This window comes from Lontra canadensis, unplaced genomic scaffold (genome assembly GCF_010015895.1).
Source record: "Lontra canadensis isolate GAN:19392208 unplaced genomic scaffold, GSC_riverotter_1.0 scaffold65, whole genome shotgun sequence".
NCBI classification, from domain to species: domain Eukaryota; kingdom Metazoa; phylum Chordata; class Mammalia; order Carnivora; family Mustelidae; genus Lontra; species Lontra canadensis.
This window is the reverse complement of record NW_022631059.1, coordinates 452915-480390: the sequence shown is the minus strand read 5'-3', so window position 1 is coordinate 480390 and position 27476 is coordinate 452915. Positions and strand designations below refer to the sequence as shown.

Below are 27476 nucleotides of genomic sequence, written 5' to 3'. Positions count from 1 at the left end.
CCGGCAGACCCCGCGCCGCCTCGGGGCCCGCGCGCCGGTCTCTCTGCCGCGCTGCATTCTGGGGCCGGTGGTTTTCCAGTGCCCGTGGGTCGGGCCCCGCGCTCCGCGGAGCGGTTCTCCGGGCGGCGGTCCCGGCGCGGGGGCGGGGGGGACTCCCAGAGGGGCAGGGATCCGGGGGGTCCGGGTATCCCGGCGGGACGGCGTCCCGACCGAGCGTGGGACGGGGGTCCAGGCCGAGCGGGGTGGAGGGGCCGTCAGTGTTCGGGTGAACTGTCCGCTGGCCCCGGTGCCCAGGGCGCGCCAGGCCGGGGATCTGACCTGTCGAAGCTCTGGTGCAGGTAAGCGAATTGCTGCCCGCAGAGCGCGTGGGGCTGTGCACGCCTCCCCTCGAGCAGGAAGGAGCCGCTTGGGGCCGTAGAGCAAGGCAGGGCCCACCCGTAGGTTCTTCCTGTCCTCACACTCCCCATGTTAGGGTGTCACAGGTTTGCTCTCCGACCTCCTACGCGGCGGGACTGCCTGACTGGTGGCGTGGCCTGGTACTCGGGAAAGGCTGCCCACAGGCTTGTCCCCATCTCTGTGCCATAGGGCTTCCTGGGGACAGTGGCATGTCGCAGCGCCGTGGGCTGGCGTCACTTACCTGCAGTGGCCGAGACTCCCAGGTGTTCGGAGGAGATTTTGTCTCCCACTCGCACAGCCCGTGTGCCAGCAGCCTCTGTGCCCTCCTGCGAACAGGCCAGCATGCCCAAGATAGCCCTGAGGGGTGTGACCGTGGATTTCCCTTTCCAGCCGTACAAGTGCCAGGAGGAGTACATGAGCAAGGTCCTGGAGTGTCTGCAGAAGGTACGGCTGCGGACGGCCGCGTTGGTGCCCTGGGAGTGGGTCTGCGCGGGCAGAGCTTCCGCGACGTCCTCACGGGTCGACCGTCCGCCTTCCGCTCACTCCCGCTGAGCCCGGTGGGGTCACAGGCCTCCTTCCGGACACAGGACTGGTCACAAATGGCACCGGTGTTCTAGGAGAGATGACGGACAAGTCGAACAGCTCTTGGCTGAAGAAGAGTTGGGGGCTGTAGGCCTGGGAGCACCTTGAGGGTCTCTCTGAGGAGGTGGCGTTTGAGCCGAGGCCGAGTGTGGGGGGCAGCCAGCCGTTTGAGGGCGGAGTAGTGTTTGCACGTGGAGGGCTGGCCCGTGCCTGCTCCTCATTTTGGGAGGTCTGTAAAGCTCAGGAATGTGCCGGAAGGCAGAAGGAGTGCTGGTAGCTCTCCGTGGCTTCCTCAGCGTGTCGTGTTGTGCCCCGGTGGAGCTCCCGCGCCCGGGGGCTGACTCTGCATCGGGGCTCCCGGCTGCTGTGTGTGCACAGACTGGACTCCTGCGGGGAGGAGCCCGGTGCCCGTTCCTGGGAGCCGGCAGCACAGTCTGGCCGGTCCGCCCCTGTGTCTCCCCAGGCTTGCTGCTCAGGCTCCCGCCTGGGGTGCACGTAGGTCGTCAGGTTCCTCGCGGTGGAACTTTGCGACCGAATCACAGAACAACACCGTGTTGGCAGTCGTCCGCTAACCGGTGCGGAATCAGCCCGTAGCCGCTGGCTTTCGGGTGAGCGTGGAAGCGTGTCACGGCGCCGGCCCTTCCGCAGGCCTTGTGCCGCGTCGGGTGGGCTCCGCCTGAGCAGAGCTGTCCCGTGGCCTGGTCTCGGCGGGCCGCACAGTCTGCAGTGCTTCTCCCTGCTTCCCCGTGACCTCGTTGCTGACCCCATTCAGAGAGTCAATGGCATCCTGGAGAGCCCCACCGGCACGGGGAAGACGCTGTGCCTGCTCTGCAGCACGCTGGCCTGGCGGGAGCACCTCCGCGACGCCGTCTCAGCCCGCAGGATTGCTGAGAGAGCGCCCGGGGAGCTCTTCCTCGATCACACCCTGTCGTCCTGGGGGGCTGCCACTTCAGAGGGAGACACCCCCGGTGAGGCTCCCTTCAGCCCCCCTGGGTCTCCTCCTGGGTCTCCCTTCAGCCCCCCTGGGTCTCCCCCTGGGTCTCCCCCTGGGTCTCCCCTGAGGCAGCAAAGGAACAGAGAGGGCTGGGGAGGCTCTGGTGCAGAGCTCCGCGAGGGGCGTCGTAGCCGCGACATTCTACCTCAGCGGGGGCAGTGCGCCTGGGGGCAGAGCCCTGTGGCCAAACTAGAACTCCGCAGAAAGCCCCTGAGCTCGCTCCCCGGACCGGGCTGAGTGAGCCCAGCGCCCCCGGGTCCACGGCACACCAGAGTGTCGTCCCGTGGTGCCGTGACCCGCGCTGCTTTCTTACGTCTGGGCAGCTTGCTACGCGGACATCCCGAAGATCGTTTACGCTTCCAGGACCCACTCGCAGCTCACTCAGGCTGTCGGCGAGCTTCGGAACACGTCCTACCGGTGGGTCAGGCGCAGCTCGCCCCTGCCTCTGACTTACGGGGGGTTGGCCTTGACGAGCTGGTTTGATGGTGGCGTTCTGCCTGGAGCCCCCTCTGGCCCGCAGAGCCCCTTGCGCTCGGCCGCAGCCCGCCGCACCGCGTGAGGTCAGGCTGTCTGTGCCGCCCGCGCTGCGGAGAAAGCCCTCCCCACTGCGCCGACCTCGGCTTAGCGCCCCGAGCCCCTGGAAGGCGATGTGGTGTCACCTGTGGGTGTGGGTCCACGTGGCGGGCATGTGAGGGGAAAGGAGGCGCTGCCTCGTCCTGGAGCCCTGCAGAGCTGTAGGAGTCCTGGGGTCCTGTGCCAGCCTCCTGTACGGGGGGCACGGAGTCAGCGGGGTCTCCTCCCGTCTGCCCGTTTCCCGCACCCCGTCTCCTTGCTCAGTCCGGGCCATGCAGTGGAGAAAGCGCCTCCCAAGCCTGGGGCCCGCTGTGGCCACGGCCCCTCCCTCTGGCTACCTGGTGCAGGTGTGACCCTGTCTCCCCGCACTCCCCGTGGATCCCACACGCCCACGTTCATGCTGCTAGATGGCACCGGGGCTCTTGCTCCCTGGTCCTCGGACCCCATCCTCTGTCTTCTGCCAGGCCGAGGGTATGCGTGCTGGGCTCCCGGGAACAGCTGTGCATCCACCCCGAGGTGAAGAAGCAGGACAGCAGCCACGTGCAGGTGGGTTTCTGGGGCGCGCGCTGTTCTCTCTGGTTCTTTCGGAGCCCTTGCCTCTGCGCCCTGGGGAGGGCCCGGTGAAGAGCTGGTGGGGGCCGGAGCAGGGCACAGTCGCCGCATGCCGAGCAGCACTGCCGGCGGCCTGTCCCGTGGCTGGCCCAGCACTCTGCCCTTCCTCGGCCACTGTGCTAGCTGGGGCTGCTTCCTTTGTGTCGCAGATTCACTTGTGCCGGAAGAAGGTAGCAAGTCATTCCTGTCATTTCTACAACAACACGGAAGGTAAGGGTCCGGGGAAGCCACTCCTGCCGGTTGGTCTGCATATAGCCAGGAGGGCTTGGAGCGTGTGCTGCCTCCTAGGCCTTGTGGCTCACTGGCTCTCCGCTTTGGGGCTCCAGACTGGCCCCATTGGTTCAGCGAGGTGAGGGGGTGAGGTGGGGTGGTGCTGGGCACCGTCTCCGGACCGTGGACCTGTGCTGGATCGTGTACAGAAAGGCCAGGGCGGGGAAGGCTGCCGTCTCAGAGGGGCCTCCTGGCCAGGCCAGCCTCGCTGCTGTCTGGGAGCGTGGATTTCGGGGGTTCTCCATCCTGAGAGGTGGGGCTCTCCGGGCCTAAACTGTCTGTGCCAACAGCGGGGTTGGTGCTGAGCAGCTCCTCCCCGCCGGGAGTCTGGAATCTGGGCGCCCGCCAGCCAGGGTTACCCATATGACCGGCCCCAGCAAACGCCCTGGGCGCTGGGTGTCTGGCGAGCTTCCCAGGAGACAGCATTTCACACGTGGTCTCAGCTCTTTCTGGGGCAGATGGCCGGGAGGGGTTCTGGAAGCTGTGCCTGGTCTCCTGGACCCCTCCACAGGCTTTTCCCTTTACTGATTTGCCGTGTGTCTTTGGGGTGCGACAGGGCACAGCATGGGTGTGGCTCTTCCTGAGTCCGGGCAGTCCGCCAGCCTTTGGTACTGTGGGAGGACAGCCTCTCCTGGAGGTGGCTGAGGTGACTGGCCCGGGGTTGTGACGACAGCTGGCCCTGGCGTAGCTTGATGTGTGTGGCCACCAGTGCCCATGGCCCTTGATTCCTGCTGCGCACCTTCCTTCGGCCCAGAGTGGAGGACTGGCCCCCCTTGCCTCCATGTCTGTCGGGTCTTGCTTTTCCATCGCGCGGCTGCCCCCGCATCTGAAGGTCCGCTGGAGCCAGAAGCCCCGTTGGGGCACTTCTCTGGGCTATGGGCTCTCCGCCTCCTAGCACAGCCGTGGCTCAATGGCTCAGGCTTGTGCTTTGGTGGGGTCGGGGTTCCCTCTTCCTTGCCTCAGGGCTGGGACTCAGATCGTGGCACAGGAGTGACAGAGGCCCTAGGGCACTCACAGGGCCCTAATGTTGGGGTCTGGGGTGCCCGGCATGCCAAGGTCATGTCTGCTCCCAGTAAGCTGGGACTCTAACCTCCCAGCAATAGGCATCCTGTGCCCTGTCCCTGGAGCTCACTGCTCACCGCCTTCTTGCTAGCTGTGTGGTTTGGTCTGGTGGCACCGGGAACCCTCGGCACAGCAGTGACGAGTACATGGGAAGCACCGGGGGCCGGCCTGGCCCACAGTGACCCTGCACGAGGGCAGCTGCCAACCGCTGTGGCCTGGTGGTGGCTCGTGCCCTGCTCCGGGAGGCTGCTGGCTGAGTTGCTCTGCTTTGCTCTGTTTGTGTGAGGCCTGTGGGTGTGAGGATGGCTCCAAGGCGTTTTCCCCCTTGCTTTGTCTTCCTTCTGTCCCCTGCTTTCCCAGCCTGGTCCCGCTGTCGTGTAGGCCTTCGGGTTGCGCCTGTGGTGCTCAGTGGAGTCCTGTCTTTTTGCCCCATTGTGGCTGCCTCTGTCCACATTCTTGACAAAGGGGTGGGTTGCAGGTACCCTATCCCCCCTTCCCGGAGCCTTTGAGCAACACTTGGTGGGAACTGCTCCATCCCCTTTCCACAGCTCTCTGCAGCTCTGCTCTAAGCCCTCCAGCCCTCATCTGCAGCACCGCACCGCCCCCCCCCCCCCCCCCCCCCCCCCCCCCCCCCCCCCCCCCCCCCCCCGCCCCGCCCCACCCCCGCACCGCCCCACCCCGGCACCGCCCCACTCTTGGGCTATTGTCGCCTGTACGGTCTTCACCTGCAGTATCTCTTACCTTATCTGGTGGGTGATGGAAGGGGTGGGGGGAGGGTCAGGAGTCGAGAGGAGGGGCGGGAACTGAGGGGCACTTCCGGCCCGCAGTGGAGACAGTGCGGGAGCAGGTGTGTGCTGGTCTCCTGGGCTGCAGACCCTCCCCCTGCTGTGCCCGGTGCATGGCAAAGCGGGGGAGCTGCCGCAGCTGGCTCCAGGCTTCATTGGTCCGGCCCTGGTCCCCAGCCTCCCTGCTCTGCTTGCGCCCCGCCGCGCGCTGTCGGAGGTCCGCGCGCCTCTGCTGCATCTTAGCCGCCTCTGCCCCTGCCGTGGGGTGTGCGGTGGCATCGCCAGCAGCTGCCCAGCCCTTGGGGGAGTGAGCAGACTCCGGAAGGGTCTGAGAGGAGGAGAGGAACATGTGGGAGGAAGGAGAAAGGTGCAGAGCTAGCGTCCTGCTTGGCTGCTGTCTGGGGGAGCAGGCAAAGGGCCTCGCTCGCTGCCTACAGCATCTGTGTACTGGGGTCAGCCCTGGCTGCAGCCCCTTCACCGCCTCCTCTTGAGCCGCCGCCCCCTTCCTGTTGCCCGCCTCCCTTCAAGGCTGTCCTGCGGCAGAGCCCGAGGATGGCTGCTCTGTTGCTGCTGTGCTGTTGGGCGCACAGCCCTTCTCTCCCTGCTGACCCGAGGGGGCATTTGGGGTTCGGTCACCACCAAGGTCACCGCCAAGGTGTGTTCTGGCCTCTGAAGTGAAGGGCCCAGTACCTGCCACAGTGGGGCCAAGAGCCAGGAGCCGGTTTCCACAGGAGGCTGCCCTGTCCTCTGGGCTGCGTGTTTGAGGAGAGCCCTGGGCCTCCCAGCCTGGATGTGGGCTCCTGAGGGGCTGGGTGAAGGCGGCTCTTCAGGGGGTTCCTGGGGCCCCTTCTTAGCTGCTTTCTGGCCCAGGCCACCTGCGCAGCCGGCAGGGAGTCGTGCTTCTCTTGGGCGGCCATCGGGTCTGTCAGGCATGGAGTGGGTTCTGCTTCGGGGCCTCCCACCTCCCTCAGGCGTGCCTCAGATCTGTGTCCCTGCACTGTTGACCTCTGGGGGGAAGCGAAGAGAGAAAGCTAATTCCGGCCAGACCGAAGCCTAATTATAGGACAGATGCTTCCAGGCACAGCCTTGAGGGCATCTAGAGACAGGCTGAGGGGCTGTGTACCCGCCTTTGTCCCCCGGGGTCCCCTGTCCTGTTACTGCTCGGTCTCAGGCCAGCAGCTCCCTCTCGAGGCAGAGAGCTGGGCCCCTGGAGGGTTACTTCAGGTCTGGGGCCCTTCCAAGGTCACTCAGACTCTCAGAGCAGGAATTCTCTGGTGAGTCCCTAGGTGGTTGGGTGCCCTAGTCCTGCCCGAAGGGAGGGTCACTGCCTGGGTGTTCCTCTGGGGTCTGCGGGACTCATTGGGCCTGAGGACGTGTCTTTGTTCTTGCCTGTGTCCTCAGAGAAGAGCCTGGAGCAGGAGCTAGCTACCACCATCCTGGACATCGAGGACCTGGTCAGAAGTGGGAATAAGCATAGGTAAGACCCCTGCGGCCTGACAGCAGCCGCCCGTCTGTCCTTCTAGAACAGGTTCTGCCATGACGAAGCCGGGCACGCCACTTTCTTTGCTTTGCTCCCTTGACTAATCGTAACCTTAATGGTTGTTTGGTGTGAAAAGAGTGGTTTTGAATGCTGGGGCAGCAGGGAAGCGGTCCCTGCTGCTAAGGTGACCACAGCCCTGCCGGGCAGCCCTGGCTTCCTGATGGACTTGCTTCGGCTTCCAGCGGCCAGCGGGCACGGTGCCGGCCTCCTCCACTCGCCTGGTTTCCATAGAACCCACGTGCTTTTCCGATTTTGTGTCGATCTCTTGCGGCTTCAGGGCTTCGGGTTGTGCTAAGACAGGACAGGGCGTTTTCTTTCTGATTGCCATGTTCTCTACCCAGGAATAGGATTGGGGTTTTTTGTTTATGTTGATCTTCTAATAGGTGATTCGCTGCCGTGGTTGAAAACTGGTGGTGTGAACCGTAACGCAGTGAGCCCCCTGCAGTCCCCAGGCCCCGGCTCCCGTCTGAGCCCCGTGCAGCACCGGGCTCCTTGCTCTTGCCTGTCAGAGGGCACGGCGTGCAGCCTGGCCACCGCCCAGCGGGAGCCCCTCCGAGGGCCTGGACCTCCCTCGTGGCTCCAACATGTGCCTCCCTCCCCTCCACAGCTTGTGCCCGTACTACCTTTCTCGGACCCTGAAGCAGCAAGCCGACGTCATCTTCATGCCTTACAACTACTTGTTGGACGCGAAGGTGAGGTCTTGGGCCTGCGGCTCATGGTTGCTGGTATCGGGTGGCGTCCCTGGGCTCGTGTGGGACTGCCAGAGCCTCCGTGGGTTCAGTGTCTGAGAGAGACCTGCAGAGCTGCAGGCGTGTGTGCGAGGCCTCCGCCTCCCTCCCTGGTCTGGGGACAGCTGTCGCCAGCGTGGGGCCGTGGGTCTGCCATTCCAAGCTCTCTGGGAGCGGGCAGGCTGATGGAGTGAGGCAGCCCAGTGGCTGCATCCGAGGCCAGTCCCTGGCCTTGTCCCGGCGGCTTGGCTTGTCTCTTCCCAGGTGGGCCCGGTGAGGCAGCCCTGAGCGTGTGGTCCCGGCCTCCCTTGCAGCCGTCTCTTGAGATGCACGTGTCCACCCATCCTCGCACACCCCCTTGCTTGAATGCTTGGCCTTCGTGTTGCCACAACAGGGTGGACGACTCACCGCCCGGGGCCTTACTGGTCCAGCACGACCGTGGTGCGGGCAGTTAGCCAGTGCGAGTGGTGCTGGTGCTCAGCGGCGGGAGGGGAGAGGAGCAGAGCACGGGGGCTGGGGTCGGTGCCATAGGGCGGAGATGTCTCCGAGGAAGGGCAGCCTTCAGGGCCCATGGAGAGAGCAGGGGAAGCAGAGCGTGGCACGGGTGCGGGCGGCTCTAAAGCGGTCCAGACCCTGCGCAGAGCGTGGGGCGCACTGGTGCCCGGCCAGCCCCACCCCAGCATGGTGCCCTGGGCCTGACAAAGCGATTATCTGGCTGACCTGGAATGGCAGAAGGTGGAAGGGGGCGAGGCAGCCATGATGGAGGCCAGAGGTGGGGGCTCCAGGACGTGCTGCAGTGCACAGACCAAGCTGCTGGCCAGGTTCGCACGGCAGTGCCACCGAGACATGCCCGCACGGGTGGCAGTTGGTTTTCAGCAAGCTTGCTTAGGTGTTTCAGCGGGAAAAGGAAAGGTTTGGGACTTTTTTCTCTAAAAGTTGGCATTGGAGCCGGATGTCTGTTTGGACGAGAATGAATTTCCGCAGTTCCTTGACCCTGCACGCCTCGGATGGAAGAGCCGGGCGTGCAGACCTCCGCCGGCCGGAGCGGGCAGGCGGGCCCGGCTCTCGCTCACACCCACCGCGCCGGCCACGGAGAACTCCACGTTGGAGTCCGCCACGATGGAAAGCCCTGACCTCTAAGAGGAAAATTAAGAAAACGGCAGCAAGTCACAAAGGGAGAGTTTGCATGGTACTGTGGACCGCGCCCGACTCTGGGCGGCGTCTCTGTCCCTCACTAGCCATCCCAGAGGAAGGAGCTGGGCGGCCAAGTCAGCCTCTGCACAGAGAGTGCGGCACTGCTGGTCTGGAGAAAGTGCAGGTTAAAACCATAGGGGGATGGCCACGTGCTCCCAGCAGAGTGTCCGGAAGGAGGCCGGTGACCAGCGTCCCCCGAGGACGCAGGGCCGTGCTGGGCTCCTCCGCTCGCGGTGTGAGGTGGGGTGCCGCTCTGGCAGCGCACCTGAGGGGAGCAGCCAGGGCCAGAGCCTCGCCATCTGTGGTCCACACCAGGAACAGCCCGTCCATCAGCAGCAGGCGTCCCCAAAACAGCGCCACGAGCCGTGAGGAGGGCTGAGCTGTGGCCACACATCAGCGACACACGTGGGTCTCAGAACACACTGCCCACGGGCCGTTAGACGAGCCCTGCTGCCTGACTCTGTTTCCAGGACAGCCCAGGAAAGGCAGACCTGATCCCCGCTCACAAGGACGGTCAGAGCCCTCGGGTAGGGGAGGGGGGCAGGTCTACTCTCCCGCGTGCTGACGTCGCAGTGCTCGCGTTTGTCAAGACCCAACTGCACACTTAAAACGGACACTTTATTTTTATGAGTATTGGACCTCAAAAGCCCTGAAGTAAAGAAATACTGGCGTTGACCCCACCCAGGTCCGCCCCAAGTCAGCACCAGCCCAAGCCCTGCTTGGGCCTCCTCCATCCCGTGGCTGTGTGGCTGCATGGTGCGGCGTCCCACGCCCGATCCCTCGTGCTGCGAGTCACCAGAAGGGACACCTGACGTCCAGCTCAGCGGGTGGGAGATCAGGTGGGCGTGGCCTGAGGGAGCGTCCCCTGCCGGCCTTGAGCCTCTCGGCCCCAGCCCCGCATCCTTCCCCTCTTGCTGCAGAGTCGCCGAGCCCACAGCATTGACCTGAAGGGGACGGTTGTGATTTTTGACGAAGCTCACAATGTGGTGAGTGCCCAGGTGGCCTTTCTGCCGCCCCCACCCCCCACGTCCCTGCAGAGAGCAGTGCAGACCTTTCTCTCCAAGGCCTGGGCAGGATATGCTGGCCAGCCCTGTGGCCCGTTTCTATCCAAAACTCACAGCCCCTGCTTGGTCTCGTTCTTTTTGTCCCTTGGTGGCCACCTAACCTGATGCTTGCCCACTGGTGACCACAGCCGGTCCCTCCCTGTTACCTCTGCCCTTCCATCACATTGCTGTGGTCTCTGCTCAGGGCCCTGTGTTTCCGGGAACGGCTGCTCTTGAGCAGGACAGGGGAGGAAGGCCACTTGTGTGCTCTGGAGCCTACTGTCCCGGGACAGCAGCAGCCGCCCTCAGGCCTCCACTTGGTTCCAGGCACTTGTTATCATGGAAGATGGGACCATGGGTCTAGTGGGCCATGTCTGACTTCTGAGAAAAGCCAGAAATCTCTATATTTTTTTAAAGTTTATTTTTTCTAGTAATCTCTACAGCCAGGTTGGGGCTCAGACTCATGACCCCAAGATCAAGAGTTGTGTGCTTTTCTGACGGACCCAGCCAGGCGCCCCGAGAAATTTCTCTTCTAAATGGAAATTTTCCAGTTATGAAATTTCAAACATTGGTATGGTGGTTTGGCTGTCTTTGGACCAGTGTGTGACCTGGCCTTAGGGACCTTGGGATGGGGCTTCCAGTAGCCTGCACCCCTACCCCACCTTGGCTTCCTGGGTCCCCGAGTCCCTGCCCCCGTTTGGCCATAGCCTAATGGATGTGCTTGGACTCCCAGGAGAAGATGTGCGAGGAGACGGCGTCCTTTGACCTGACCCCGCATGATTTGGCTTCAGGACTGGATGTCCTAGACCAGGTTCTGGAGGAGCAGACCAAGGCAGCCCAGCAGGGCGGGCTCCACGTGGAGTTCAGCGCAGCTGCCAACCCAGGTGAGCTTATAGGTGGGAACGGAGGGACGGGCTGCAAGGTGCTCTCGGGGGTCCTGGAGGCCTGAGTCTTCCCAGGGCCCGCCCTTCAGGTCATCGTTTGGACTTCTTTCAGAGTTTTCTTGGGGCCTCACAGACCAGGAAGTAGGTGCCACCCAGCCAATCCAGCGTTTCCTAAAGACCTTTCTGTACTCCCCAGGCGGGGTAGACTGTACACAAAAGAAAAGTGGGGGCACCTGGGTGGCTCAGCCACTTCGGCAGCTGCCTTCGGCATCCCGGCAGCACGGCCGGAGCTGAAGGCAGCTGCCGAGCTCACTGAGCCACCCCGCGTCGGGCTCCCCGCTCAGTGTGGACGTGGCCCCTGCATTGATGCCCACTTCGATCACCCCGTGAAGTGGTGACTACCAGATTTTTCTGTTGTGAAGTTACTTCTTCCATTTGTGACTCCTGCGCAGCCTGTGGCACCCACGAGCAGTTCCTCCCTGAGTGACTGATGCTGTAACGTTTGCAAAGTGATGGGTTTCACGTCCAGATGCCTCTCATTTCTGAAGCCCGGCCCGGCTGCTCGCTGCACCCTGGGAGGGGCCGGCCGGAGCGGCATCACAGCTCCCCGCTCGCTCCCGCGCTCGCTCTCGCGCTGTCCAGAGCCACGCGTCTCACTCTCACTCCCTCCCCAGCCTCATCAGTGTCTCCGTCCTTCCTGTGCCTCTCATTTGTCTGTTCGGTCCTGGAAGGTTCCGCAGTTTTCCAGAGAGCAGATGCCCACCGTGAGGAAGGAAAGCTTGCTTCCCGGAGCTGCGTGTTGGTGCTTTCTTGGCCTGAGTCTGAGTGCTGGTCAGAAGACGATGCCGCGGTGTCCTTGGTTGTCCCCGCGTCCCTCCCCGCCCCCCGCCCTGTTGCACCTGTGTGGTCATTTTAGGGTCATTTCTTACTCCGTGCTGCTTCTTGTTGACTTTATTAATTGGGTTGCCCTTGGGTGTCTGACACGTGACCGTGGTTCTGGAAGTCGAGATACCTGAGGGAAGCGTCTTGCTAGGTTCTGGTTTGTCCTTGCTGGGCTCTGTTTCCCCCCAGAAGAGCAGACACGAGCACATTTAGTTTACTCCTCTCTGCTGCACACGGAGCCCTGCTGTCCCTTGTACGCGCACTTGTACTTGGCTGTGTTCATACCCTGTGCGTCCTGCAGAGCACCCCCCCATGCAGAAGCTCCCCTCTCCTCAGCTGCCACCTCCCTGCAGCGGGGGTCCTGGCTCCGTCTGTGGGACTCTGGGTTGTTTCCAGCATTCCATGATTACCAGCAGGGCTCTCCGAGTGACCTGGGGAGGACGCAATCCCGGGTCCATTCCGGTACTCGGGGCTGGGGGCAGCCGGGAAGCGTGCCGCTGTGCTGCTGAACCTGTGTGGTGGCTGGGGGGCCTGGCCAGCAGGGTGCGACCTGGGCCTTTGCACATGTGCCAGCCTCCCAGATGGAAACGGCTCTCGGTGCGGTTTTGATGTGCTCTTCTCTCAGAAGTGAAATGGAACGTTTTTTCCAGTTGTTTGAGGAATGTGTATTTTGGCTTGGAAGTGGTGGTCCTAACGGGTGTAAAGCCCTTGTTCTGTCCCAGGAAACCCCAGGGCGCTAGCCACCCTCCGCAGTCCGTGCTGGTCTGAGTTTCTCGCACCTCGCCTGTTCTTGATGACCTCCACAGTTGGGGGAGGCTCGGTGAAGCCTTCTGTGGAATGTGCCTTAGTTGGGAGGTGTCTGCTTTTCTCCTGGGTGTGCTGGGGTGGGGGGTGGCTCTGGGATTTGGGAGGAGAGCACACGGACAGCACGTTTTCACACCCTGCTACGGCAGGGATTTCTGGTGGGTCATGGGTCTGATGAGGGATTTTGTGTCCAAAATATATTCAGAAGCTCTTACCACTCGAGGAGAAGACAACCTGGTCGGAAACAGGCAAAAGCCGGGAAGAGACGCTTCTTCAGAGTAGACGTCCCAGTGGTCAGCATGTGCGGAGGCACGAGGCGGGCCCGGGAGACGGACCTGCACCGCTGGCGGGCGGCAGGGCCACGCCAATGGGCCCCCGTGGCGGAAGATCGAGGACGGCGTGGCTTCTCCTGAGGCCTCTCGTCACAGGCCAGGCCGAGGGGTGGCGTGTCTTCCCGTTGGGAGGCGTGCTGGGTCTGGTTCTTGGCGTGTCTGTGGGAATGTCGTCATGCTCCGTGCTGGGGGGAAGGCAAGATGGTGATGCGCCAACTGTGTCACGCCGTTTACTGGGAGGGACAGTTTTATAAAGACGCTCTTTGCCACAGCTGTTGCTTTGTGGCACCGTTATTACAGGAAAGGCTGGGTGGAGGCCGGACATTTTTCCGGTTTTCTGGTTTGGGAGTTTGAATTTACTCCTGACTTGTGGTCTATCCCTTGTTCACCTCAGGAGGAGAGTAGTTCTTAATGTCACTGGTGTACTTGTGTTTAAACACAGACGATGGTGTCCGTCCACCGTAAGCCTCGTCATCGCTGAACTCAGGGGTCCCTTCTTCAGCCGTTCCCATGGCCCCACCAGGCGCTGAGGGGGGTCGGGATGCTGCTCACTCACTCCCGCGCTTCCTGTCCCACCCTGGCCATCAGCCACATCTCCAAGGAGCCCCTGGGAGGTGTTCTCTCGAGAACCCACCATGTGGCCACAGGGACCCTTGTTTGTTGCTGGCTCAGCCATTGTCCTGGGTCTCCGGTGAACCGGGCCAGGGAGTGTGTCCCCACACGTGAGCGTGCCCACAGCGTGTCCCTGCGCTTGTGGTGCTGCTGCTGGCCCCCGTTCGGGCTGTGGGGATCTCAGAGCCTCGTGCGCTTGTCTGTGGTGGTCTCTGTGCCACGCCTACTTGGAGGGACAGGCAGGAACCCAGCCTGATTCCTGCTCTTTGGGGCCCAGTGGGTGGAAGTAGCCCGTGACCATGTGTTTGCTGCTCCCCCAGGTCTGCACCTGGAGCTGCAAGACCTCGCAAAGCTCAAGAGTGAGTGCCGCCCCTCCCCCACAGCTGGCCGGGCGGGGCACACCTGATGCCACAGCTTGGGGGGGGGGCACACCTGATGTCAGGGCTCTCGGGGTGGGAGGGCACACCTGACAGACACCTTGCCCCGCAGCGATCTTGCTTCGCCTAGAGGGGGCCATCGATGCCGTTGAGCTGCCTGGGAACCACAGCGGCGTCACCAAGCCAGGGAGGTAAAGGGGAGTGGGTGTGCCAGGCGCTCCTTGTGGTCCACCTGCCCCGCCCCCACGCCTGTGAGGTCTGGGTGGGTTTCAGTGGCTACTGTCTATGCGCTAGGTTGCCTTGGGAGTCTCAGGGTGCTGTGTACGCAGGCGTGGCTGCTGGCCCAGCCACCCCCCACCCCCACCCCGCCAGCCACCCCTTGCAGCCTCCGTGGACTGGGAGGGCTCTGACCAGGGCACAGGGCGGCTGGGAGTGTCTCCCAAAGGTAGACAAGGGATCATGTCCTGGGGTTGGTGGTAGCTCTGATCCTGGCTCGGGTTCTGGAGGCATGGAATATTCTAGAATGTGCTGGAGCTCTGCTGCCTGCCTTCTTCCTAGGCCCGTCTGCTGCGCTGTGCTCAGAGCCTCGAAGGGCTCCCACGTGTTTCACAGATGAGCCAGGCTCCTCGCCAGCCCCACCCACGCCTCCAAGGCCCAGAAGGCAGGACTTGCCTGCCTCCCAGAGCTGCCCTTGGCGGCTTTCCTTTTCCTCCACACGCAGGCTCCCGAGGGCACAGGCCTCCCTCACCTCTGGGTTTGGCCGGGAGAGGGCTCCGCTCTGGTGTCTGAGGGAAGGGAGCTTCGAAGGCCTCTGGCTGTCAGCAGCTCCTGAGCCTATCCCCGGGCCCTGCCTGAGCCTCTCTCCTCCACAGCTACATCTTCGAGCTGTTTGCCGAGGCCCAGATAACGCTTCAGACCAAAGGCTGCATCCTCGACTCCCTGGACCAGATCATCCAGCACCTGGCAGGACGTGAGTCCCCAGCCCGCCCTGCAGCTGCCATTGCGTTGGCCCCCACACTGGGCCTTGTCCTAGGGCCATAGCCTGCCATAGCTCCAGGCGGGAATGTCACCCCGGAGCTCCTTTCCTGACTGCCATGTCCGGGCATCAGTGCCCTTGGACGGGCGTGTTTTATAAAGCACAGCCCAGCTTTTCTGTTTCCTGGTCCACCCCTTTAAAGGGAGAACGGTGAGGGACGTGGTGGGCCAGTGGGCCACGGGTCCCACCAGCCTCTCTCCTCACCGTCCCCCCTCCCCCATCCTGTTTCCACCCTGAGGCTGAGGCTGCACTGCGGGCCCCTTTCTGCTGAGTAGGTCTTGTTGTCATCTCTGACCAGCCTTGCTGTCCTTCAGCCCTTGGGGTGGCCTGGCAGTGCCAGCCCTGCCTGACCACAGAGCCTCTTTTTCTCATCCCACTGACCCCCCGAGGGCGCGCCCCACACACAGGGGGTTGAGGCTGAGCTTGCTCGCGGGTCCTGAAGCTGGGGGGGTCTGGTGGCTCCCCTGGTGGGGGTGTGGGATGGCCAGCGGCTGCTGCTCCCACAGGTACGGGGCCGTTCACCAGCACAGCGGGCCTGCAGAAGCTCTCGGATATCATCCAGGTAGGAGCGGCCTCGCGGCAAAGATGCAGCATCTCTTCCTGACGGTAGCGAAGAGGTGCTTTCTCATCCTGGAGCTGATACTGATTCAGTCTCGGCGGGGCAAGACCTAGGCTTTGAATCAACGGCCCCTGACGCATGTTTCCTCTGGCCCTGAAGGCACGCCGCTGGGCCCCGGGGGAGAGGCCATGCTTGGCTGTTCTGGTCAGTCCTGTCCGGGATAGGTGCTCAGGGGCAGGTGGGACGAGGGCCTGGCAGAGTCCCCTGGTTTTCATATAGGCTCAGTGTCTGCTACCCTGCCATCTGCCCTCACTTTCTCTCAAGTTATTTCTTCTATTTCTTTTTTTTTCCTTAATTTTTTATTTATTTATTTGAGAGAATAAGAGAAGGAGCAGGGGGAGGGGCAGAGGGAGAAGCAGACACCCCACTCAGCAGGGAGCCAGATCCAGGGCTCAGTCCTGGGACTCTAAGATCATTATCTGAGCGGAAGGCAGACACTTAACCAACGAGGCCACCCAGGCGCTCCCTCAAGTTATTTCTTGAACCAGCTTTTCAGAGGCAAGTCGAAGCATGAGCCAGTTAGAGAATGAAAGGGCATAGGCTCTGTCTGCCCAACCCCGTATCTGGTCCCTAGGCCTGCCCACGCAGAGACGCATTCAGACTTTTAGGGTGAGTGCGTTGGGCAATGCCTGTGAACCCAGGTGGGGCCCACGGGCCTGGCGTTCAGAGTTGGCAGGCGTGATCGGCATGTCCTCTGGGGTCCGCTTTGGGGCGGGGAGCAGCCCCCAGGGCTCGCTGAGCCCCTCCTACCACATGCAAACCGTCTCTTTCCCTGGCCAGGCAACCAGTAGGGACAGGACACACCTCAGGGTCTGTGGACATGGCTGCTTCCTGCCCCCCAGTGTTCTGACCTGTGTCCAGCCGTCCTCGGGCCCAGCTGAGCCATTTCCTTGGTTCAAGTGGATGAGCCAGGCTCTGCTTCCCTCGGTTGGGTGGCTGCCAGGCCGGCTGAGGGCCCTCTCTCGCCTCGCTAGGCCTTTTGGAAGAGGACTTTTGGTGGCCAGAGGTCCTCAGTGAAACCACGATCCTGGAAGCCCCGTGCTGTGTGGTGTGAGTGACTGCCAGCTGGGTACTTGTGCCTGTGCTGCGGGGCCTGGCCGGGGGCGCCCCAGCCCCCAGGGTGCCCCTTGCTCTGTGAGGGCTCAGAGGGCGGGAGGGCCCCGGGTCCGGGCACGGCCTTGTTTGTGGCAGCCGCCTGTGTCTGTACGCCCCGATGTTGGAGATCGGGAGGGGCTGTCGGGAGGGGGTGACCCGGCAGCCCAGGGCATACGTCCCGCAGCCTACGGAGACCCTGCCAGTGCTGATTGAGCCCCGGGGCACCGTGCCCTCGAGTGTGATGTGAGGGCTGGCCTTGTCCCCGAGGTGCCAGGCTCTGCCTTGCCGTCCTCCCAGCACTTCTGTGAGGGCACAGCAGGCACCCCAGACTGCTGCTGCCTGGAGCCATGGCCCTTTGTGACCGTCGGGTCTCTAGGCCCCCCGGCCCCCGTCTGCAGCTCCTGGCCGTCAGGCCCCTGGCCCTCCCCTCCAGAGCGCCTGTGTGTGCGCTGGGGCCGAGCACCCCTTACCCCGTGCGTTAGGCCTTTCCTGTGGCAGCTGCTCTCAGCAGGCCTGGCAGGTGTCTCAGTGTCTGTGGCCACCTGGTACTGCCTGTGGGCCTGCGTCTCACTCTGCCGCGTCCCCTCCTGCGGGGGGGCGTCCCCACAGCCGGCTTTGGGGCAAGGTGGGTGCCCTGGGCCAGCCCGGGACCTCAGGGGGTCAGTGGGCTGTGGTGAAAGTGCGAGGGGCTATCAGGCTGAAGCCTCGCGTCTCCCCACATTTGCGTCGCAAGGGAGCCTGAGAACGTGCGTTTGCGGCCGACCCGGGCTGGAGGCTGTGGGAGGGACAGGACTGGCGCTGCAGGATGGCGTGGGCCCTGCTCCCCCGCCGAGCCGGCTCCGACAGGAAGCCAGTGGTCCTCAGGCGCCTGGCACGGCCCCGTCGCGGCCCGGGCATCAGGCAGGATGGGGCACCCCCTCCTGATTTTTCTGTTGGTCACTGAGGGTGCTGTCTGACTTGGCTTTCTTCTTAGTTCTGAAAGTCTGGCACCTGCTCCTGTGGGGATTCGAAGCAGAGCATGATGGCGTCTGCAGCTGCGGCGCCCGTGCCTGCTCCCCCGGTGGCGTGTCCCCAGCAGCGGCGTGTTCTCAGCTCGCTGCCCCGGGCAAGGGCATGGCTCCCGTTACTTGAGTTCAGGGTCATTTTTATCCTTTTACTTCTGGGGTGAACTAGGTCCTTCCCCTGGCCCCCCGCCGCCCTGGGCCTGCGCCCCATGAGAGCATGTGGCCCGGCTGCCAAGGAGGGCGCCTACAGGGATGGGGGAGAGGACAGGCAGATGTGAGCCCCCACCAAGAGGGTGCGGGCCGCTCAGGGCTGGGGGAGGGGTTACCGCGCCCTGAGCGTCCATCTCCTTTGTGTGGGGGCCACTTGGCAGGAGTGGTGGCCTCCGCTGTGTCCTGCTGACATTGTCCCCCACACCCGCTTTCCAGATTGTGTTCACTGCAGACCCTGCTGAGGGCGTGCCCGGTTCCATGGTGGGGCCTGGGGTCTCTCAGTCCTATAAGGTAGGGCTGCCTCCCGGGCGGGGAGCTCTGGGTGGGGGTCTCAGTCCTACAGCTGGGGGCTGCCCCCAGGACGTGGGATCCCGGGGCTGGGTCTCAGGGTAGCCTTCCGTTCTGTTCCTCCAGGTACACATCCACCCCGATGTCGGGCTCCAGAGGAAGGCTCAGCGGTCAGATGCCTGGAACACCACGGCAGCCAGAAAGCAAGGTACGGTGCCCCTTGTTGCGGGAGGAAGGAACCCACTCCCCACTCCGCCTCAGCGCAGCCGCGGGTCTCGCTGTGGGTCTCCGAGCGACCTCCCAGCTCATGCCTCGCCAGGGCCCTTGGAGACAGACTTCGGTGCCGGCCGATGGCCCAGAGCCTGCCCAGACTCACCTGCTGGGAGGCTGCCAAGCTGAGCTGTGGTCAGTCCCCCGCACGTGGGGCCTGCCTGCAGGGGGCCTGGGCACGTTCTCGTCACCCCGGGTGTGCTGCTTGAGTGCCATCCCACCCAGCAGGCCCGGGAGGGGCGGGTTCGGGCCCCACGATCGTGTCTGATGGCCCCCCAGGTTCCCGCGGGGCCGGTTCTCTTGGCCCCCCCGTGAGGTCAGGCCTCGCCCCACATTATGCTCTCTCCACGTTGTTGGTCGTACCGGCTTCTGCATGTCCTAGAGCTGGGGCTGCTGTGACACAGGAGGGTGGGGTCTGTGCCAGACATCCTGTGGCTTTTGGTGTAGCTGGTCTTTTCCTGGCCAGGGTGTCTGTCCCCATGGCTTCCAGCCCTGGCGAGCGTCCTGGCCACCCCAGGCAGAGTTCAGCATTCATTGCAACTTGGAGATTTTTGTTTTTGTTTTTTTAAAGATTTTATTTATCTGACCGAGATCACAAGTAGGCAGAGCAGCAGGCAGAGAGAGAGGAGGACGCAGGCTCCCCACGGAGCAAAGAGCCCCATGCGGGACTCGATCCCAGGACCCTGGGATCATGACCTGAGCTGAAGGCAGAGGCTTAACCCACTGAGCCACCCAGGCGCCCTGCAACTTGGCGTTTTGAGTGGGGTTTGCAGAATACATGTCGGGCAGTGGTTCCTAAGGTCAGCTGTGCCTCCTGTCCTGGCCACTCATCAGTGGTGGTGCAGCCCTGCCTGCTTGTGTTCCAGGCCTAACCCCCAGCCCCACCCACACACCCCTTCCAGACCTGCCGGCTGCAGTCCCTCTTGGAGCCATGCCCTTGCACTGGAAAAGCAGGGCTGGGAACACGGACAAGGCCAGCGCCAACCAGGGAGGCTCACAGTGTGATCTTGGCGGGTCACCAGCCTCTCAGAGCAGGAAGTAGCTTCCGTGAGAGCCGGGGAGGCCAGTGCACCCCTCACTCGTTAGTTGTGAGGTCACAGGAAGTGGTTCGTGCCAGCACCCGAGGCCTCTCCCTACATCTGAGTTCTCTCTCCATGGAACGTAGACATGGGCAGGGTGTGTAGGTACCAAGGCCAAGTGGGGTGTGGCGTCCCGTGTTCTGGGCAGCTCAGAGAGCATGTAAGTTCTCAGAAATAGCCGCTCCCTGGACTGGACGTTTTTAGGAAGTTGGTTCCTTACTGACCTTACCGAGAAGCTAGGATGTGCGTGAGTGTGGGGAGGGCCGGCGCTGTCCCCGGGCCTTGCACAGAGAAGGGCCGGCTCCCCGCCCCCACAGCCTTCCCCGTCACAGGGCTGATCCTGACCCGAAGGTGGAAAAGGCTTTTCTGGCCCCAGAAAGTGGTTTGTTCTTTACTGGAAGTGTCCCTGCTGCCCCGTGAGCTGGCCTGGACTTTAGGCCCCTGTTTGAAGTCATTCTGCTCGTGCTCTTGTGATGCCCTAAGCTTCCAGAACCAGCTGGAAGCCAGTAAGACGGGCTCCCAGTGAATGTGGATGACGACGCCACTGCCGGCGCCTGCCTCCGGGCGAACGTGGGCTCCTGCTGCCTCTTTGGCGAGCGGAGGTTGGGTTCTGCTTTCTTCTCGTGTCCTTCGGTTAGTGGCCTGTGATGGCGGCCACCGTGCCTGTCCTTTGTGCCCCCAGCCACGTGTCCATCTCTGCGCAAGTCTGGGTTCGGGTTGGCCGTCCTTTCTCGAGGTGATGCCAGTGTCTGCCCCTGGGTGCCCGCTTTAGATCTGCTTCCACTCCCAGGACACCTGGGGCACTCGGCTTAAGGCTCAGGCAGGGCCCCCCTTGCTCAGACCTGTGTGGGGGCTGCCGGGCCCAGCATGGCCAGCCCAGCCTCCCGCTCATCCCACAGGGAAGGTTCTGAGCTACTGGTGCTTTAGCCCCGGCCACAGCATGCGAGAGCTGGTCCGCCAGGGCGTCCGCTCCGTCATCCTCACCAGCGGCACGCTGGCCCCCGTGTCCTCCTTGGCTCTGGAGATGCAGATGTAAGGGCTTCCCCAGGCCCTGTGGGGTGGGGGTCCCAAGGCCGGCCTCGGCTTGAGGGTGCTGGGGCTCAGGACCTCACAGGGGCTGCCCTGCTGCTCCCAGCCCTTTCCCCGTCTGCCTGGAGAACCCACACGTCGTCAGCAAACAGCAGATCTGGGTGGGGATTGTCCCCAAAGGCCCCGACGGAGCCCAGCTGAGTTCTGCCTTTGACAGACGGTAGGGGGCCTGGTGGATGAGGAGGGGGGCAGGCTGCGGGCCACTCGCCCCTTGTGACCGTGGGCTCTTGGCCTTGTGCAGGTTTTCAGATGTGTGCTTGTCCTCCCTGGGTAAGGCGATAGGTGAGTGCCCGTGGGAAGCCCTGAGCTCTGTCTTGGGCTCCTACCCCATTCCGGGGTGCCTGGGGCTCCCTGCCAAGCCTGCTCTCCCTGTGGGAACCATGGGCAGCCTCTGCGAACACCCCTCCGGCTGAGCGGAGCCACGGCCCTTTCAGGCAACATCGCCCGCGTGGTCCCCCACGGGCTCCTGGTCTTCTTCCCTTCCTACCCCGTCATGGAGAAGAGCCTGGAGTTCTGGAGGGTGCGTCCCCCTTCTGTGTGTCCTGGGGCGGGAGGGGAGCCCCAAGCAGCCACGGGTCTGGCAGGGCAGGGGTACGTGCCCTGCTCTGAGGTGTGACAGGTGCGACGGGCGTCCCTTTCCCCGTCTCTTCTCACAGGCCCATGACTTTGCCAGGAAGCTGGAGGCCCTGAAGCCTGTGTTTGTGGAGCCGAGGAGCAAAGGTGGCTTCTCCGAGGTCTGAGCAATCGGGGCTCCGCGGCCCCTCGTGGCTACCCTGGGCTGCCCACTGTCCCTGACCAGCAGCTCTGGCGAGCGCTAGGCTCGCATGGACCTGATCTGTCTCCTCTCAGGGAGTTTGGGCCTGGGGGTGATGACCGCAGGCCCTGTGCCTGAGGGGCCGGTACTGAAGCAAGGCTCCCCCTTCCCTTACCCCCAGCGCTGGGCCCCCCATGCTTTCTGGGAAACACTGAGCAGGCCCTGGGTCAGCCTGGGAACCTGTGCCGTGAGGACGCTGCTGGAACCCTGCTGGCCCACCTCCCAGCCGGACAGCCTTTCATCTGAGGGGGTGAGACCTGGGGTCTCGCTCCTGCAAACAAAAGAGCTGACTAGTCTCTGTCCAGGTGGTGGACGCCTACTACAAACAAGTCGCTGCTCCTGGGTCCAGTGGGGCCTCTTTCCTGGCCGTGTGCCGGGGGAAGGTGAGGCTGCCAAGGGTCTGGGTCCCACACTCGCTGGCCCGTGTTGGGGGGAAGCTCGCAGTGCGTGACCTGGAGCTGCGACGTGGTGAGATGGGCCAGTCTGACCCTCTCCCCAGGGCCTCAAGTCCAGCAGTCATGTGTCAGGACGATGTAGTTCTCTCGTCCCTCGCTGGGCAGTGGTCCCCAAGCAGTGGCTCTCGGCGTTGGGAGTGAGCGCCCCTCTCGGGCTGCAGGTGGGAAGGATGGCAGGGGCTTCTGGGAGCGTGAGAGGCCCTGGGGGCTGTGAATCCCACGGAGGGCCTGGCCCAGGGTGGGAGGCTTCCCTCTCCCTGCCCACATGCGGGTGCCTGTGCCTCTGAGGCTCGGGGCATGGGCAGATGGGGGCAAAAGAGTGCCTACTACCCCCCAGGCCAGTGAGGGCCTGGACTTCGCGGACATGAACGGCCGAGGTGTGATTGTCACGGGCCTGCCGTACCCTCCACGCATGGACCCCCGAGTTGTTCTCAAGATGCAGTTCCTAGACGAGTTAAAGAGCCTGGGTGGGCCTGGAGGCCAGGTGAGGGGCCACAGGCTTATGTGGGGGTGGGTAGACGGGACTGGAGGCCTTGTGACCGAACCCCCCACCCACCCATGACAGCTCCTCTCGGGGCACGAGTGGTACCGACAGCAGGCGTCCAGGGCTGTGAATCAGGCCATCGGGCGGGTGATCCGGCATCGCCATGACTACGGGGCCATCTTCCTCTGTGACCACAGGTGTGGCTCTCCCCAGCCTGCACAGGACCCCTGCCCTGCAGCCTCTCAGCACCCGCAGGGCACTGGTCCTTCCCTTGGCGCGGCTGGGTCTGGGCCTGGCTGGGGGGTGGGGTGGCGGGTGGAGCTCCCGAGCTGACAGCCGCTCCCGGCCAGGTTCACCCAGCCGGATGCCAGAGCCCAGCTGCCTTCCTGGGTGCGCCCCCACGTCAAGGTGTATGACAGTTTTGGCCACGTCATTCGGGACGTGGCCCAGTTCTTCCGTGCTGCTCAGAAAACAGTGAGTCCCTAACACCCAGCTGGCCATATGCTCGCGCCCTCCCCGGGGAGGGGTCTGTGCGGGACCCTCACCTCCCCGTGACTGTGCAGATGCCTGTGCCAGCTCCACTGCTTGCTGCCCCGAGTCTGGATGAGGGACAAGGTGCTGTCTCAGTGGCCGTGTCGCCTGGCCCCCTCTCCACCAGGAAAGCCAAGAGTCTGGACGTGCATGTCCCCAGCCTGAGGCAGAGACCCACAGGTGTGTGTGCCTGGGTGACATGGCAGGTGGGGGGCCCTGGAGGGTGGGGGCCTGGGGCTGGTGGCACTCCAGCCAGCTGGTGGCACTTGTGGCCCCATGACCAGAGTGCCTGGCTGAGCCCGAGTGTTGCTGGCGGCGGGGGGGACCGGACTTGAACCACGCCCCCTGCCACCGGCTCTCCTGCTGATGCCCGTGCCTGCGCAGGATCGCCAGCCGCGGGGGACACCGAGGGCAGCCTGTGTGTGGAGTACGAGCGGGCGCAGGGCCTCGCGCAGCCGAGGCCTGTGGGACTGCTGGCCGCCCTAGAGCGCAGCGAGCAGCTGGCCGGGGGACCTGCGGACGAGGCCCCCCCTGGGGAAGAGGAGGTGCGGGGGCTCCAGAGACAGGCACACCCCCCCAACTCTGCCACCTCCTGGCCACGCTGCGCACCTGCCCTGCTCCCGGCTGTCAGCTGGGGCTCCCCCTATGCGGCCCTGTGGGCTCTTCGGGACTTGACGTGGGCCGGTCGCTGTCCGGCTCCTGCCGCACCAGGGGCCCGCCCTTTCTGGGACCCTGAGCCGTCAGGGGACACAGCTGCTCAGCCCACAGCTGCTGAAGCTCCCTGCCCCTCCCTGTCTCCTGGGCCCTGGGTGAGCCCAGCCTCAGCAGGAGGTGAAGCCCTCCCCCCTTGCCCTCCACGCCCTCCAGTCCCTGGTAACAGCTGGCGCCTGAGCCTGCGACCTGCAAAGAGGGGCTAGTGGTGCTGACTCAGGAGAGGGCCCTTCTCCCCAGCTGTGGGCCCCTGCAGTGTCCTGGGGGGGCTCTGGGGGCTCGGAGGGCGTGGCCGGGACCACAGTGTGTCACCCTCAGGCACAAGACCTCTCCGCTGTGTGCGTCCCCTGCACCAAGAGGCCTGCGCAGGAACAGAGAGCAGGAAGGAGGAAGATCAGGGTGGTCGGTGGCCGCCAGGTACGGGAGCCAGTGGCACGCATGTGGGACGGGGTGGGGGGCCGGAGCCACAGGCTGCCTGGCTGCCCACACTGGCCCTGGAGCGTGTGGCAGGGGGCCTCCTTGCTACCTTCCCGGGGCACAGTGAGGCCCCGTGCCCTTGGCTCCCCAAGGCCCGCACTGCCCCCGCCTCTGGCTGGAACGTGCAAACGAGCCTCTTGTCATCCTCCTCTCTTCCCGCTGAGCCTGTCCCTGCGGCTCCCAGGACCTCCTTCCGCCCCCTGGGCTCCGGCTGCGTGGTCTCCTGCTGCTCCCGGCATCTGGGCGGCTCCGTGCCAGGGCCCCGCCGCCCAGGCTCCAAGTCTGTCTCTCACTCGGTTTGTCTGGGGAGCACTTCAGAGCCCCGTGGAGCTCTCAGCAGCAGCCTGTGCCCAGCCGAGTAGCACTGCCCTGTCTGACCTCCTTCACGTTGCCGGGCGCCACGGCGTGTCCCCGAGCTGTGGGGGCTCCCCATGCTTTTGAGGCCCACACGCTTGTGCTCAGCTTCAGGCCTCGCATTTGGTGTTGCTTTTCCGGGAGAGTGCTTTTTGGGTGGCACGCCTGCGTCCGGCACAGAGGTCAGGCCCTGGCCCTTAGGCAGGTGTGGCGTGGGGCCGGCAGCCGGGCCAGCCCCCCCCATCAGCGCTCACGTGTGGCTGCTGACATGCCCCGCCGTGGGGAGGGTCTGCTTCCCGGCCAGCCTCCGAGGAAAGCACGGCAGGGCCAGTGAGTTAGTCCGAGCCGGGAAAGCTCTGGAAAGCCCCATGGGGCACTTGCTTTGTCCATGTTGCTTGGCTTCTGGGAAGAACTGGGCAGGGCCGGGAGGGGCACTGCTGTCGGGAAGTGGGCAGGGTGCCAGGAGCCTTGGCATCGGGCCTGGACCCCTCCTTCCTGTTTTCCGGGCTTCCTTGCTGAGGGTCCCACGTCAGGGCACAGAGGAGGCTCAGGGAGGTATGAAGCCCCCGTAGTCCCCAAGTACCCCTTTCTGTGAGCTGACTGACCCCGAGCCGGGGCTGTCTGCCACGTAGGCGCAGGGGGGCTTGGCCTTCGGGGGCAGGTCCACACGTGACCTCTACTGCTCCCTGAGGGGCGTGGCTGTGTTCAACCGAAGCCGCCCAATCCCTGGCCTCCCAGCTGGGCCCCGGAACTGGGGCACCCTTCTCAGCAGTCACTCTGCACTAGCGGCGGCCCCTCGGGAAGCACCACAGCCCCGCCTGATGGGCCGTCTGTCCTGTGTCCGCAGGAGGGCCCGGCCGCCGGTGCGCAGACAGGCAGAGCCAAGCTGTTCATGGTGGCCGTGAAGCAGGCACTGAGCCCGGCCGGCTTCCACACCTTCACCAGGGCCCTGCGGGACTACAAGGGCTCCGACGACCTGGAGGCCTTGCTGGGCTGCCTCAGCCCGCTCCTTGCTGAGGACCCCAAGAAGCACAGCCTACTCCAAGGTGCCCTGGGGGCAGCACCACAGCTTTGGGGGGGCGGCAGGGTCTGCGGTGGTCCCTGCTCTCTAGAGAAGGTGGGGCCGAGTGGCCCACGATCCCAGACCCCCCCACTCAGCACGGTGGAGCCCGCAGGCCCAGACGCCCCTCCCCACAGGCTTCTACCAGTTTGTGCGGCCGCACCACAAGCAGCGATTTGAGGAGCTGTGCCTCCAGCGGACAGGCCACGGCTGTAGCTCCCGGCCTGAGCTCAGCCTTCCTCAGAGGCCGTGGGCCCCGGCGGTGCAGACCCCCAGCGGTGAGCCGGGCCCTCAGACCCATCCCCCGAGAGCAGGGCGGGCAACTGCTCGATGGTCTCCCCCGCCCCCCGCCCCAGTACGTGCAGCCCAGGCCCAGCCCTTCGCGAGCTTCACAAGCACGCTGGGACGGCCCCTCTAGAGCCTGGGAGCTCCTGTCACCATTCAATGGCTGAATCCTGAGCCGGGACTTTCTCAAGGGCAGGTGTCATGGGGACCTGGCTTAGACCCCTTTGCCCCCAGGAGGGGACTGTCCAGTCTGGGAGTCACTGGTCTCCTTTCTGGGCTCGGTGTCCACTGGGGTGTGTCTCTGCCGGCTCCCTACCAGCAGTTGGCTCTGGTCTGGGTCCCGCTTCTGTGGTCTGAGGACAATTGTGGGTCTCGGTCTTCCCCTTGGACAGACCTGCCTTCTCCCGGGGGAGCACTCCAGACCCTCGGGGACCAGCTGGATAGCTCCTTGTGTGTCTGTGTGCCTTCAGGAGGGAAGGAGTGTGACTCCAAGCTGACCCTGGCTCAGGGTGCAGCAGGACAGCTGGACCCTGGACAGCACCTGAACCAAGGCAGGCCCCACCTGGTCCCCAGACCAGCCCCCACAGGTACCAGTCCCTGAACCAGAAACAGAACTGAAGACCCTCGTGGGGGGCATACTGGTTCTGCCGCAGTTCCCAGAATGCCCGTGGAGCTCTCTGCGCCCCCAGACCCCTGGCGTGGTCTAAGACCTGTTACCTCCTCCCCAGGAGACCCCAGCAGCCGTCCAAAGGAGGAGCCTAGAGCCCCCGGGGCAGAGAAGCAAGGCCAGCCTGCTGTGAGCGCCTACTTGGCAGATGTCCGGAAGGCCCTGGGGTCCGCAGGCTGCAGCCAGCTCCTGGCGGCACTGACCACGTACAAACAGGACAGTGACTTCGAGAAGGTGGTGGCTGTGGTGGCCGCACTCACAACGTCCAGGCCTGAGGACTTGCCCCTGTTGCAGAGCAAGTGGCCGCAGAGGGAGCTTGGCGGGAGGAGGTGGGGGAGGGGGTGGGGGTGGGGCTGATCCCGAAGCCCCCCACCCCTGCAGGGTTTGGCATGTTCCTGAGACCCCACCACAAGCACCGTTTCCGGCAGACGTGCGCAGACCTGATGGGCCTGGCTGCCCCGAGCACAGGTACTGGGGTGCCAGGCCCCCAGGAGGGGAGCCCCAGCGTGCCTCCCAACCTCGCCCACAGCGCTTCCAAGCCAGGTAACCAAGCGTCCCCCAGCCCCGCTCAGCCCGGCAGGCGGAACTGCAGAGAAGCCCGTCAGACTGGCTCGTCTGTCCCCAGGCGCCCCTCAGTGCGAGAAGCGTGGGACGACCCAGAGCAAGATTTCCGCCTTCCTCACGCCCAGCCAGCCCCCCAGCGCCCCCCCCAGGCACGCCCCGTCTGAGTGGGGTAGGTCTCAGGGGGCGCCGCCAGGGATGCTGGCTGCGGGGGTGGGGGTGGGGGTGGGGCGGACAAGCCACACGAGCTCACGGGGCCCCCTTGCCGCAGGCTTGGCCTGCCCTGGCTGCGGGGCGGAGGACACGGTCCCCTTCCAGTGCCCCTCCTGCGACTTCTGCCGCTGCCAGGCCTGCTGGCGTCAGCTCCTCCAGGTTGGCAGTGGGGCCCTGCAGACCTCCGACAGCTGTCCCCAACCTGGTCTCCCGGGGTGTGGGGGGGCGAGCTGGGCAGCGGCGTCTGGGCAGCACTCCTGTGTCTCCACAGGCTTCTAGAACATGCCCGGCCTGTCACGCCCCCGCCCGGAAGCAGAGCATCACGCAGGTCTTCTGGCCAGAGCCCCAGTGAGTGTGGAGACCCCGGGGCCGGCGGACAACGCTGTGGACATGGGCCTCTCCACCGGGTCTGCGCTCACCTAGATGCCCTGAAGCCCCCCAGGGTCTGGGGCGGGTTGGCTCACCTCCCGGGCCAGTGGGCTGGTGGGTGGAGCGTCCCGAGCC

At 64.4% G+C, this 27476-nt stretch overlaps 1 protein-coding gene across 1 annotated transcript; it reads left to right on the top strand.

Moving 5' to 3' along the window:
* Nucleotides 1–240: 240 nt before the first annotated feature.
* RTEL1 (regulator of telomere elongation helicase 1) lies at nucleotides 241–27397 on the top strand. Its single transcript, XM_032878776.1, has 36 exons — nucleotides 241–338; nucleotides 586–840; nucleotides 1751–1946; nucleotides 2296–2389; nucleotides 3010–3091; nucleotides 3307–3367; nucleotides 6676–6751; nucleotides 7422–7506; nucleotides 9657–9722; nucleotides 10513–10663; nucleotides 13614–13652; nucleotides 13783–13861; nucleotides 14543–14640; nucleotides 15213–15268; nucleotides 17851–17925; nucleotides 18049–18130; nucleotides 20171–20303; nucleotides 20407–20520; nucleotides 20602–20642; nucleotides 20795–20880; nucleotides 21017–21094; nucleotides 21480–21557; nucleotides 21967–22113; nucleotides 22195–22310; nucleotides 22464–22587; nucleotides 22677–22824; nucleotides 23029–23189; nucleotides 23674–23772; nucleotides 25034–25232; nucleotides 25384–25524; nucleotides 26002–26118; nucleotides 26260–26493; nucleotides 26580–26741; nucleotides 26824–26931; nucleotides 27031–27131; nucleotides 27244–27397. The coding sequence occupies exons 2-36, from the start codon at nucleotides 739–741 to the stop codon at nucleotides 27322–27324; spliced, it is 3810 nt and encodes a 1269-aa protein (XP_032734667.1). The 5' UTR covers nucleotides 241–338; nucleotides 586–738; the 3' UTR covers nucleotides 27325–27397.
* Nucleotides 27398–27476: the final 79 nt, after the last annotated feature.